Raw genomic sequence first — 13,189 nt, forward strand, 5'->3', positions numbered from 1 at the left:
GACATACAGGGACAGTAGATCACAACAAATTATTATTTGTGAATTAGACCTAAAGGATTCCTCTCCTATGAAGCAAACTTCAGAACTGTGCATATTATTTTGTGAAATCTACCAGTGGGGAGTTATGACCAGGCAACAGTGGCTCCCTGCAGTCACCCCAGTAAGGCACGCTGACCATTTTATTTAATGTAGTTAGTGATGGCCTTTTTGTAAATGCTGTTGTGTATTGCCTGTTGTCCTTGCCTTTTCTTGACACAATTGCTACAGCAGTTCAGAATAACAAGAATACGGTGACACCCTGGATATTTTACTCAAATCAATTAGTGATTCCAGAAAGGCCCCGGGTCTGAATAAGCAGCTCCAGACAATGACTGAATGTTCCAACATCTGGTATAAAACCTTGGGAGACCAGAAGGTGTCACTGCCCTATGGAGGAGAGAATCCATTTACTTTAACCCTGATTTCAGAAGAAATTTTGGATAAGCAGCTGTCTACAAACTTTTGACCACAAATGTAGTATCAGTATCATGGGGCTAAATAACATCACAGCAAATTAAATACATACAGTTAAACATAAGTCACAATATTACAGTAATTCCATCATGGGGTAAACAGCTCTTAAGACGGTCACTCAAAAAAAAAAGGCAGTAGTCCACTTTATTTAGTTTAGTGAAACATCGTTCCACAGTCTCTGGGCTTGTTCTGAATGCTGAAACAGGAGAAGTCTACAGACTGGAGCGCTGTTGTAGTGATGAACCGTAAAGATCAGTGCGGTCATCTCCCTATGCATACAGGGTCAGCTGAAGCCACTGCAGGTAAAGAAAGAAGGAGATTTATACATTTATTATGAGCCGTACTTCCCCTTTAAATAAAGGAGCTAAATTTAGTTTATTAGTCACGGTATTGACTTTTACCTCAAGGGCATTAAGCTTGATAATTCCATCTCCATCCTTGTCAAAGGCTTTAAAAGCTCCTATAAAAAAAGTATATGATGTTACCTTTGGGGTCCCTGAGTATAAATATGATTATGCACTTACATTGCAAGAAAACATTAGGTAAACACATTAACTGTTTTCTAACAAAGAATACAAGAAGTGCATAATTATATCATATACAAGCAATATTACAGGGAAGAATATTAAAAGATTTCCAGCTTTATTATTGCTGATTCTTATGAAAATAAGTTAAGACAATAGCACTCGCTCTATCCTACAACTCACAATCTAGTCACATCTATGCTTTAAAGAGCAATCATTTTAGCCAACACAAAACTGTAAAAAATGTAAAAAGTGATTAGCTTTTATAAATTTATATATCTTATACTGGGGTGGCACAGTGGCACAGCAGGTAGTGTCGCAGTCACACCTCCAGGGACCTGGAGGTTGTGGGTTCGAGTCCCGCTCCGGGTGACTGTCTGTGAGGAGTTGGTGTGTTCTCCCTGTGTCTGCGTGGGTTTCCTCCGGGTGACTGTCTGTGAGGAGTTTGGTGTGTTCTCCCTGTGTCTGCGTGGGTTTCCTCCGGGTGACTGTCTGTGAGGAGTGTGGTGTGTTCTCCCTGTGTCTTTGTGGGTTTCCTCCGGGTGATTGTCTGTGAGGAGTGTGGTGTGTTCTCCCTGTGTCTGCGTGGGTTTCCTCCGGGTGACTGTCTGTGAGGAGTGTGGTGTGTTCTCCCTGTGTCTGCGTGGTTTCCTCCGGGTGACTGTCTGTGAGGAGTGTGGTGTGTTCTCCCTGTGTCTGTGTGGGTTTCCTCCGGGTGACTGTCTGTGAGGAGTTGGTGTGTTCTCTCTGTGTCTGTGTGGGTTTCCTCCGGGTGACTGTCTGTGAGGAGTTGGTGTGTTCTCTCTGTGTCTGCATGGGTTTCCTCCGGGTGACTATCTGTGAGGAGTGTGGTGTGTTCTCCCTGTGTCTGTGTGGGTTTCCTCCGGGTGACTGTCTGTGAGGACTGTGGTGTGTTCTCCCTGTGTCTGTGTGGGTTTCCTCCGGGTGACTGTCTGTGAGGACTGTGGTGTGTTCTCCCTGTGTCTGTGTGGGTTTCCTCCGGGTGCTCCGGTTTCCTCCCACGGTCCAAAAAAACACACGTTGGTAGGTGGATTGGCGACTCAAAAGTGTCCGTAGGTGTGAGTGTGTGAGTGAATGTGTGTCTGTGTTGCCCTGTGAAGGACTGGTGCCCCCTCCAGGGTGTGTTCCCGCCTTGCGCCCAATGATTCCAGGTAGGCTCTGGACTCACCGCGACCCTGAACTGTATAAGGTTATCTTAATTTTTTTGTAAAGTGAAACGCACATGAGATAAGCAATTAAAATGCCTTGAAGTTCCTGAAACAGTTTATGCTCCATAGAATTGTTACACTACACATGGGTGGCCATATTCAAGACAGGTTTCTTCACAATCTCTGACACATCCAGACCACTAGATGTCAGTATAATGGCTGTTTCATAACATGAAGAAGAATTGGTAGCAAAAAATGACTTGCTCCTTTAATATCCAAATTGGGCACTTACTGAACATGCCCTCGAGTCGCATCAGGCAGCAGATGTAGCTGTCAAAGTCCAAGTACAGGTGTTCACTGGCGTAACGCATTGCAATAATGTCATGGAGCTGAGGGTTGAGCTGAAACCCTGAGGGAAAAAGAAACCAATTCACTGTGACATTAACTTAACACTTTTCCAAAACCAAGAGGATAAATAAGACCAAATATTTCTCTGGTGAAGGAAGACCTGCGTCAGCGACGGCGTTCCTCATCTCAAAACTGCTGATGGTGCTGGACTTGTCTTTGTCATAACGTATGAAGATTGACTGGAGGAAAACAGAGCACTTCATGAGATTTCTGAAGAGTAATATGCTGAACTTATTTAAAGCCGAACAAATGGGTCTGTGTACCTTCCACAGACTGATCTTATTCCACAAGTGTTTGAACTCTTCCAGGTTTATTCTGCCTGTTCCATCAGTCTTTCATAGTTTTCAAAGTCAAGGTGTGAATAAAAAGCCCGTCACATTAAATATACTTCATCTGATTGTTCTATGTCTTCAGCTGGCACTGATAAAGCTCCTTTAAATTAGGCCTAATCCATGTTTACAGAAACCTTGTTATCTACCTTCTTTTCACAGTGCTTTTTAGACCTTAAACATCTATTTTCCGGTTCTCTGTGGTGGTTCAAATCGTAGTATTTCAAATGTATCTTCACTTGAAAAAGGCTTTGTGGCTTGAAAGGAGTATAGAGGAAAATCAAGGATTATGCATCTGTAGATTTTCAAACTGAAGCTATACAGTGTCTCTAATAAAGTGGCCAATGAGTGGACATTTCTAATAAAGTTGAGGGGGTTGTATGTAAAATTTGTGTTTTTAATAAAGTAGCCAATATGTGCAGTGGGCGGCGGCACGGTGGTGCAGCAGGTAGTGTTCCAGTCACACAGCTCCAGGGGCCTGGAGGCTGTGGGTTTGATTCCCGCTCCGGGTTACTGTCTGTGAGGAGTGTGGTGTGTTCTCCCTGTGTCTGCGTGGGTTTCCTCCGGGTGACTGTCTGTGAGGAGTTGGTGTGTTCTCCCTGTGTCTGTGTGGGTTTCCTCCGGGTGACTGTCTGTGAGGAGTGTGGTGTGTTCTTCCTGTGTCTGCGTGGGTTTCCTCCGGGTGAATGTCTGTGAGGAGTTGGTGTGTTCTCCCTGTGTCTGTGTGGGTTTCCTCCGGGTGACTGTCTGTGAGGAGTTGGTGTGTTCTCCCTGTGTCTGTGTGGGTTTCCTCCGGGTGCTCCGGTTTCCTCCCACAGTCCAAAAACACACGTTGGTAGTTGGATTGGCGACTCAAAAGTGTCCATAGGTGTGAGTGTGTGTGTGTCTGTGTTGCCCTGTGGAGGACTGGCACCCCCTCCAGGGTGTGTTCCCGCCTTGCGCTCAATGATTCCAGGTAGGCTCTGGACCCACCGCAACCCTGAATTGGATAAGAGCTTACAGATAATGAATGAATGAATGAATGTGCAGTGGGCAGAAGTACACAGAAGAAAGAGTATGAAACATATCATAATAAAGGATACATCCATGAGTGCGATCATGCTTCTGCAGTTGTCCAGAGTAAAACCTTCTGTTTTTGGCTTTTTCTCTGGGCAAAGGAGAATACAGCTTTATAAATCAAATACAAAACTCAATGAATAGAAAAAAAGCACATAATAAAAACTATTTCACTTACGTTTTGTGAGCATTCCGTTGAGGACAGTCTTCAGCTCCTTGGCATTGATCTGTAAATCCTAACAGAGAAGGTCACAGAGAGGGTAGAAGATTTTAGAAAGGGCTTTGACAGAGATTTGCAATGTTGTATACTGTGGCTGTTATATATATATATGTATTACTGTTTTACTCTGGTGATGTTTATATTGGGTTAGTATTTAATGCTGAATCTTATTTGTTATAAAAATATTATAAGAAAATTTAACAATATTTCTAGATATTTTATTTTAAAGTTATTATATCTAAATATTTTCTTGTAATGCTATTTTATGAAACAAATATTCATGGAAGACAATAAAACAAAGCTCACATTAATCTTAGAATATGAAACATTACGTATCTTGGCTAGATTTATGATTATCAATTGTTTGTGCTGCTAAGTTACTACTGGTGGGATACTAGGTTTTGTTATGACAGCAATGATATTATAGATATTTTTGACCTCACATCTCCAGCAATTTGCTGAAACATGGCTCTGAACTCTTTCTCCTCTTCGCTTTCCTCCTCCACAGGTTTGGGGAGCTGAAAGACAAAGAGACACATATCACTGACATCATACTTTGATATCATTTTGTGCATTCACTTAAAACTTATTTTATATATAGCACATTATTAAAATGTTACATTTATTTATAGGACAGACCACAAGAGTAGGCCTGAAATACTGTAGATTGAATCAGTGTCAAATAAACCTTAACATAAATATTCAGTGCTGGAACTAAACAATAACACAGGCGACAAGACACAGCAAACTTTTATCCACTTGATTAAAAAAGCACTGGATGGAGTCATAATGTCAGAGTTCACTCTTAGAAAATGCATTACCTTAATCTTCTTCGGAGTGTTGTCTAACTGTTAGTGAAAAAAAATAAGTAGATTAAAAGCAGTATTCACTTAGTATTCATCATCATTCATGCCAAATAAAATGTGAGAATAAATGTAAAGGAAATGTGCTCGTTTGTTTGGTTCAAATCTCCTGCTGTCTGCTGCAAACCCCTATGTTAATACCTTTTGTATAAATGTTACAAGAAAAAATGCTAATATGTTTATACACTAAAAAATATTGGCTGTATTTACTGAAGGTAGAGTACTGGAGTGTTTTGAGTGTTAATAGCGCCCCTTAGTGGAGAATCTGCACCCTGCCAAATGTGAGTGAGTAAGTTACAAGGCAGCACAGGGAGACATTACCCATTTCATAATAATTATTTTAAAATTTCATTTTGGAAACAATAGCTACTCACACCAAGCCCTACAATATTTATAGTTTGCTACAGAGATGGTTTCAAAAATGATGTTTTCCTTTAAACAAAGCTAAATGCTTATACACACACTTGTGCTGGTGTATACAAAGAATGCAGCAAAGTGTGCTGGTGAATATAAAATAAATGAGAAATATATTAAGGTAGAAATTCCTGATCATTCTGATCATTACTACCATAACAGTTAATCAATGAACCTGGATGAATGAACTCACCAGACAAGGGTCAGCCTCGATCACTGCACCCATTAACCTGTGGAAAATCATCCACAGTCAGTCCACTGTATAGTGAGATAACAGAAAAAAAAGCATGACCACAAAGGGATGCTAAAGCACTACTATTAGAATGGGAAAGTCTTGAGCAGATGCACATAAGCCCAATGTTTAATTGAATGATCCTAAGTGTTGGATAAGGGGGTATTAAGCCGTGGAACAGTGGCAATTCTACCTCTGATGTAATGATGGTTCATACAATACCTTTAGGATGAGACTGTAGAAATTGCGATCCAGAACTAATCAAGCATTTTAAGTATCTCATAGCAGTAACACTGTTTTGGCTCATCACTATCAGCCTTCATGGCAATTTAACATTAAGTCTATAATCTTAGTTCAAAGAATAGAGATTATTTAAAGTGTGCTTGTGGGTGGCACAGTGGCGCAGCAGGTGGTGTCACCCATCACACAGCTCCAGGGACCTGGAGGTTGTGGGTTGGAGTCCCGCTCCGGGTGACTGTCTGTGAGGAGTTTGGTGTGTTCTCCCTGTGTCCACGTGGGTTTCCTCCGGGTGACTGTCTGTGAGGAGTGTGGTGTGTTCTCCCTGTGTCTGCATGGGTTTCCTCCAGGTGACTGTCTGTGAGGAGTGTGGTGTGTTCTCCCTGTGTCTGTGTGGGTTTCCTCCGGGTGACTCTCTGTGAGGAGTGTGGTGTGTTCTCTCTGTGCTTGCGTGGGTTTCCTCCGGGTGACTGTCTGTGAGGAGTGTGGTGTGTTCTCCCTGTGTCTGCGTGGGTTTCCTCCGGGTGACTGTCTGTGAGGAGTGTGGTGTGTTCTCCCTGTGTCTGCGTGGGTTTCCTCCGGGTGACTGTCTGTGAGGAGTGTGGTGTGTTCTCCCTGTGTCTGCGTGGGTTTCCTTCGGGTGACTGTCTGTGAGGAGTGTGGTGTGTTCTCTCTGTGTCTGTGTGGGTTTCTTCCGGGTGCTCCGGTTTCCTTCCACAGTCCAAAACACACGTTGGTAGGTGGATTGGCGACTCAAAAGGGTCCGTAGGTGTGAGTGAATGTGTGAGTGTGTGTGTTGCCCTGTGAAGGGTGTATTCCCGCCTTGTGCCTAATGATTCCAGTTAGGCTCTGGACCCACCGCGACCCTGAACTGGATAAGTACTTACAGATAATGAATAAATGAATGAACGAATAAATAAAGTCTGCTTGTTTCAGGATTGTAATAAAATATTTCCTGGAGCATGACTTTACTGTGACCAGAATCAAACCACTTATAGGCTCTTTTCACACGTTATATTTTCTGTAACCACTTCATCGTCTTCAGGGTCAGGGAATCCCTGAATCACTGGGCACAGGGCAGGGACACACCCTGGATCCCCTCATTCAGTCACCATACACTCATCCAGTCACACACACTGTGGACACTTATGCATATCCTCTCCACCTACCAACGTGCTTTGTTTTTTTTTTTGGACTGTGGAAGCAGCTGGAGGAAACCCACTCAGACATAGGGAAAATGTGCCTCCCTCACAGACAGTGACATGACCAAACCCACGATCCCAGCACCGTAGATCTGTGTTACAGTGACAGTGCCTGTAGCACCACCATGCCACCCTCTTCTCACATATGATGGAGTCAAATTTCCTCCATTTACACAAACACTCAGGAACCAGTTTGAAATCAGAGAGAACTCATGCACTGTAGACCTTAATGTAACGCTCACTCTGAGGTGCTCTTCTTCTCAGAGAAAACCCTGAGGATGAAGTCAGACTCTTCGTTGGGTTCAAATGTGGATGGGACTATAACGTATTCCCCAGGACTCAGACAGAAGCGCTCGGTCACCTCCCGCAGGTTAATGTAGGACTTAGAGCGAGCTTTAGAGGCCGTGTACAGGAAGAAGTCTTTGGGCAGGTGCTGCGTATCACCATGCATCTAGGATAAATATCAGAGAAGATGACAGCAGAGAAATGATTAGGGGGAAGGAAAACACGGCTCAGCTTTACACAAGAGAAATAACTCTTTTTAGTTCTTTTTTTTTTTTAGAAGATATGAATTCATTTTGTTTCAATATTGTGAAATAACAGCAACAATCGTTGTCATCTATTACTTGATTCACAGATATTTACTTAGATTTTACTCAAATAAATGAAGTTAGAGTAACAGAGCTGTAATTAATCCCAGGAGCAGGGAGAAAAAGATAGAGAAGAGAAAACAGTCAGCTTCCAGAGTCTCCATTTCTCTTTACAGCTCTGACTTGTTGAGAAAAGTAGCAGCTCTCTCAATCGTACCTCCTTTGGAACCTAAGGGAGTAAACAGAACATAGCATATCAGTGACAATGGACCGTGTTTTATATTAAAATCTAAATACATTTTATATCTACAGGTATCATTACTTAAAATAATAAAAAAAAACAGTTTTTTAAAAAATGATTTTACCATATAGCACATTTTTAACTGTAAAAAACTGTAAACCAGTCCTATGTTTGTTGATATACTCACACTGTTCATACTGATTTGAGTGCATCCAGTCACAAAAGAATTATTGCAGTCATTTAATGATAATGAATGAATACTGTTCTAATAAACTAATACCCCTACCCCTACTGGCTACTCCAGACCATCCCATTTCATTTCATACTATCAGCGTATTATTATTATTCAGTTATTAGTCTTATTGTTATTAAGTAACTATTATGAATAATATGTAACTATAGTAAAGCTTATCTCAAGCTTATCTCTAAGTCTAGGCCCAGATACAAACCCTTAAACCCTCACCTCATAGATGGCGAATCCAATAGTGTTCAGCATGGCTCCAGTGCAGCGTTCTCTCCTCCTGCCCTTCTGCATCAAAGCCACCACCACCGTGCAGCCCCTCTTCCCATGATCTGGTTCGTCATCATCCTCCTCCATCAGATGCAGACGATACTGAGGGTTGGTCCAGAATGTGTCTGTGTGCCCATAGACGGGTCAGGATAACTCAGCCTCATCACCAAGGGCATTATGAACATGCTCAGATTATGTAATTACAGGGTTAGGTGGATTTTATACAGCTCTAACTGAGAGTATGGATGAACTGAGTCTAAATGATTGAACATGAATGCTGATTGGCTACAGACAGAGCTGTGTGAAATGTTCAGTCTCCCAAAGAGTAGACTAGAATAACAACAGAGATATTATGAAGGTGTGTAACCTAAGAATCACAACACTGGAACACTGGAACGTAAGCCCAAAAACACAGAAACAACATTAATATGCAAAAGTTTGAACACTCCTGGTTAAATTGCTTATCTAGTTGACTTTCTAAGTGACAATAAATTAACACCGTCCTCTTGGTGTAGTGTGGTGTTCCTGCGCTCTCTGACACTACACCAAACACAATGGGGGGGGGGGGGGGCAGGTTGTAATCCCAGTCTGAGATGCTAAAATTGCTTTCTTTTCAGTATATTACTGTGTATTAAAGATTGTTATAAATGAAATGTCCCGCAGCAGAAGCTCACCTGGATAGTTCCTGCAGCCCCCCGCAGAGCAGCCCCTCACCCAGCGGCCCTCATTCACGGACACTGTCCACTTCAGCATTGTATCGTCTTGAAGAGCATCCGGGGTCAGATTACAGATCTCCAGCTTAGTAAACGTCTGCATGAATTCTTCAAAACCCATCCTAATAGAAAAGAGAGGAAGGACACCCAGCTAAATGAGTGTTATAAATAATCTACATTTATGTTTGCAATAATTATGTTTGATCCAGATGTGTGATACAAAAATACAACATAGAGGCCTAGACTTATATGCCATGTAGTCTATGGTGCATGCACAGACAATGGAGGGGGGACATCCAGGCCATCACACCAACTGCAGTAATGTGAAAAACCCTTATTACAAAAGGCTTAGATTTCGCGCCTCCATGTGTTAACACTCTAAACTCTGGCTCTTTAATGGTGGGACTAACCAGAACTCTCCAGCCTCTGCGGGTTCTAGCTTCTTCTTCTCTTCCTCAGTGTTTGCGAGAGTCATCCAGTCACATTTCTTAATGTAGGTGGCAGGAGCGACCCCCCAGGGGTCCCGCAGACGCACCAGGCGAATACGCGTGTCCATGCCATCCTCCTGTTGACCCTGACAACACAATATCGAAGCACAAGCCCATGTACAAAAGGCCTGACATGGTCCAATAGCTTTATCAGAACATGTGTGGTGAAACCTCAGAGCAGTTGTGTGATCTGACGAAAAAGGCCATATACGTGGATTCCAGAACTGAACCTAAGAAACACTGGTGTGTAGATATCATGAAGACATTTGTAATTCTTTGCTGGGATCTCTCACCTGCTCTACTGCAGTGACTGAGTACGCATGGCCTCTCACAAGACCTTTATCAGTTTTGGTCGCACTTACAGTTGGAACCAAAGCCTGTAGAGGAGAAACCAGGAAGGAACATAAAACAGTTTGCGATAGTGAATGACTGTTATCTTCTTACTCCAAATGTTGTAAATCAGGTATTTGATATTTCATGTTTGCTTCTTTAGCCTTTCAGTGAAGCTACATGTTTAATACATTGTGGCTGTACAATAAAAACATGTGTCTACAAAAATATGAACTTTACAGGAGAAGGAAAAACCTTCTCAGGATTTTATTCCATACAATTTTGGAGCATTTCTATTGGTCCATTCATTATGATGTTTCAGCACAATGTGTAGGACAGCTGCTGTGTTCAAATGTGTAAGTGTGTAAATTCAGTGTGGTCCATTTGTATGGTGATGTCTTTATATATTATGAGAATTACAGACATAATTTATGCTGCACAGTGGTGTCTATCATTTAAAAAAATTGCAGTGTAGTTTTGTCCTCACATTTACAGTGAGCCTTGGGTCAAACACAATACAATAGTCAACACACTCACATCTATGGAGCAGCCCATAAGGGAACCCCTATCCAAAGCTTTCCTCATGATACTGTATATCTCTTTGGGTGCATCCGTGACCTCATAGAACTCTGTTACTCCTCCCGTAAAGTCTTCCATAGCCTCCAGAGTGTTTCCTCCCTTCAAGGCTTCGTATGAACCATGCAGTCTAAAATCCAAACCAAACAAAACTTATGACAAACGCATCCTTGCAAAGGCAAACAAATTCCAGAAATCTGAGGACTCTTCTGTATTATCTGAGGACTCTTCTGTATGTTTAATGCCTAGATTATTCACAGGAGTACAGAGTGTATTCCATACTAACACCATCTAGAGATTTGCAATTGCACTTTGGGTTACAATTTACAAATTACTCTGTTGTACCTGCTAGCATTTAATACTCACTTAGCATAGGCTTTCTCCAGCAGAGCACTCCAGAACTCATTCTTATTGCCAGATCTGGTAAACACCAAGTGGTTATTGAAAGTAGGCAGTCGATCATCCACAAGCACATCCACCCACTCACCATAGCGCCAGAACTACAAGACAAAATGAGAGAGAGTCTTTGGACCAAATTTATCTTAAGTGCATACCTTCAGGTTAAAGCACATCACCCCTTGCAGTAATGAATATCACAATGTAAGATGATACCTGGAAGTGGAAAATGCCAGCATAGTTTTCACTGAAGCTCTGGTCCGGAGGAACAACTCGGTAACGAAGAGTTTCATTTAGTGTCAGACAAGCAATGGCGGCCAGCAGCCAGCAATCCCCTGCAGAAAATCATATTAAAATCCACATTAGAACTTTATGAATACACTATGATGTGTCATAAGCACTAAATGCTCAAAGTTTTTTTTTTAACACTCCTTATAATATGTAAATTAGACTACTTCAAAGTTCACCCACTGCACACACACATCTTCTGCTGCTCATCAATTGCTAGTATAATCTCCACAAAAATGCATGAAACAAAAGTAGACACTCTAAAGACACTGCACATGAGCCTAATGTCTGCTTCAGGGGTATAAAGTCACAAGCACAGAGCAGTGGAAGTGAGTGCTCTTGAGTTCCAAGCAGTACATTTTAGATGAACTGAAATGGCATTTGTGATGATTTGCCAACATCAGTAACTGACTTTAGTAGTGTTCTTGTGGCTGAATACCATCAGATTCTCAAAGAGCTGTTCTACAATGTAATCTGAATCCTTTCAAGAAGTTTAGACCCTGTTACTGCAGAAAAGCTGAGTTTTAGAGTTTAGAAAAAAGTCAAACAAACTGTACATCAACAGATGGGCTACATTTTCGAGGAAAAGTTAAAAGGTAGGGTTTTCTAATGATGTGGCCAGCAAAGGTATTTCATCAAGAAAAATAATTTCAAAAGAAAAACGACATTTAGGACAGTTTTTTTAAAAAGTAGGGGACAAAACTTACTTTTGATCTAAAGTAAATAAAAGGGCACTATGACAGATGAAGACCGAGCATTTTAAACTTCTTTCTTTGTCTAGTACAAATTGTACACTTGAATATGACCTAGATTCATTCTGCTGGCCTCTCAATACTAGACATGCAATGTTCCCCAACCAACTGTGCCTTTAAAGCACTGTACAGGTGCTGCATCAGACGTGATTTAAGCGCTTTGCGTGGCCCTGTGTGCACGGTATGTGAAACAGGACCCACTCTGGCACAGCATGCCACAACGATGTTGGCCTGATTAAGATGAAGATGATTTTTACAAGACATCTACGGCTTGTAGCTGGGCTATTTTTTGCCTGATGTGTTATGTGGTATGAGGACAGAGTCCAGTGAGTGTCCACTCGTCAGTGAAGCAGCTGAAAACAGATGCTGTGGGAGTGAGGTTTCATGGCGCTTCTCATGTGCCTTTGGCTGTTCATGTGTTCCCTTCTCACTCCTTTCGCACACATTTGGCTCTGTCAGCCTGCCCAGTCTTGTGATGGCCACTAGCTCAGCTGACCCATAACACCTGGTTTTGTAACACAAATCAGTATGGATTTTACACCTGGCCTCAGGAAATGCTGAAGAGCTCCAGCTGTCAGTATCCATCAAGTGACATATTCTCTAAAAAAAAATACATCTGCTACACTATGAGGTGCTTTGCAACTAAAAAAAAAGTAATTGATCCAATTCTCCCTTACTGTTTGCCAGGTTTTGTAGCTGAAAAGTCAAACTGAGGCCCAAAAGAGACTACTTATTTATGTTTACCACAATTATATAAGTAATAAATAATTATTATAAAATGTAGAAAACATACAATTTAGCTTGAAATTCTGAAACTTTTTGGCATAACTGCTGATTCCAAGCACAACTGCAGGAGTCCAAATCACACCTATCTGACACTGTTTATATCCGTGATTTAAGCCTAAAACAGAAGCCTGAAAAACATTGCAGGGATTCTGACTTAAGTAATAGTTTCTGATATTGACTGACATTGTTAAAACAACTAACATTATTAAACAATGATGGACTATGTGGTTAAAAATAGTAGCAGCAGCAACCAATTGTGCATTTTTTTCATTATCTTCAGCTAAATGTGCTAATAGATCTCACAATGATCAAACTAAAGTCGCCAGCTAATGTTATTATTTAATGCTAATT

The 13,189-nt window shown here is 41.6% G+C and overlaps 1 protein-coding gene across 2 annotated transcripts in view; it reads right to left on the bottom strand.

Annotated features, from left to right (window-relative positions):
• The window catches only part of capn3b (calpain 3b), an 18,223-nt gene continuing 5,034 nt past the window's right edge, over nucleotides 1-13,189 (bottom strand). The window contains exons 4-22 of one of the 2 annotated variants that reach the window (XM_066677723.1): nucleotides 11,229-11,347; nucleotides 10,983-11,116; nucleotides 10,578-10,746; nucleotides 10,004-10,087; nucleotides 9,633-9,796; nucleotides 9,184-9,344; nucleotides 8,462-8,634; nucleotides 7,975-7,986; nucleotides 7,410-7,618; nucleotides 5,690-5,726; nucleotides 5,041-5,067; nucleotides 4,663-4,737; nucleotides 4,178-4,235; nucleotides 4,026-4,090; nucleotides 2,878-2,946; nucleotides 2,715-2,793; nucleotides 2,499-2,615; nucleotides 915-973; nucleotides 1-809 (exon numbers count right to left, since the gene is read on the bottom strand). In XM_066677723.1, coding sequence (XP_066533820.1) covers nucleotides 783-809; nucleotides 915-973; nucleotides 2,499-2,615; nucleotides 2,715-2,793; nucleotides 2,878-2,946; nucleotides 4,026-4,090; nucleotides 4,178-4,235; nucleotides 4,663-4,737; nucleotides 5,041-5,067; nucleotides 5,690-5,726; nucleotides 7,410-7,618; nucleotides 7,975-7,986; nucleotides 8,462-8,634; nucleotides 9,184-9,344; nucleotides 9,633-9,796; nucleotides 10,004-10,087; nucleotides 10,578-10,746; nucleotides 10,983-11,116; nucleotides 11,229-11,347 — 1,838 coding nt within the window. In that variant the 3' untranslated portion in view covers nucleotides 1-782. Of the gene's footprint in view, nucleotides 810-914; nucleotides 974-2,498; nucleotides 2,616-2,714; nucleotides 2,794-2,877; nucleotides 2,947-4,025; nucleotides 4,091-4,177; nucleotides 4,236-4,657; nucleotides 4,738-5,040; nucleotides 5,068-5,689; nucleotides 5,727-7,409; nucleotides 7,619-7,974; nucleotides 7,987-8,461; nucleotides 8,635-9,183; nucleotides 9,345-9,632; nucleotides 9,797-10,003; nucleotides 10,088-10,577; nucleotides 10,747-10,982; nucleotides 11,117-11,228; nucleotides 11,348-13,189 lie in introns of those variants that run through there. The other variant, XM_066677722.1, reaches the window with a different exon arrangement.

This window comes from Hoplias malabaricus, chromosome 7 (assembly GCF_029633855.1).
Source record: "Hoplias malabaricus isolate fHopMal1 chromosome 7, fHopMal1.hap1, whole genome shotgun sequence".
In the NCBI taxonomy this organism is placed as follows: Eukaryota; Metazoa; Chordata; class Actinopteri; order Characiformes; family Erythrinidae; genus Hoplias; species Hoplias malabaricus.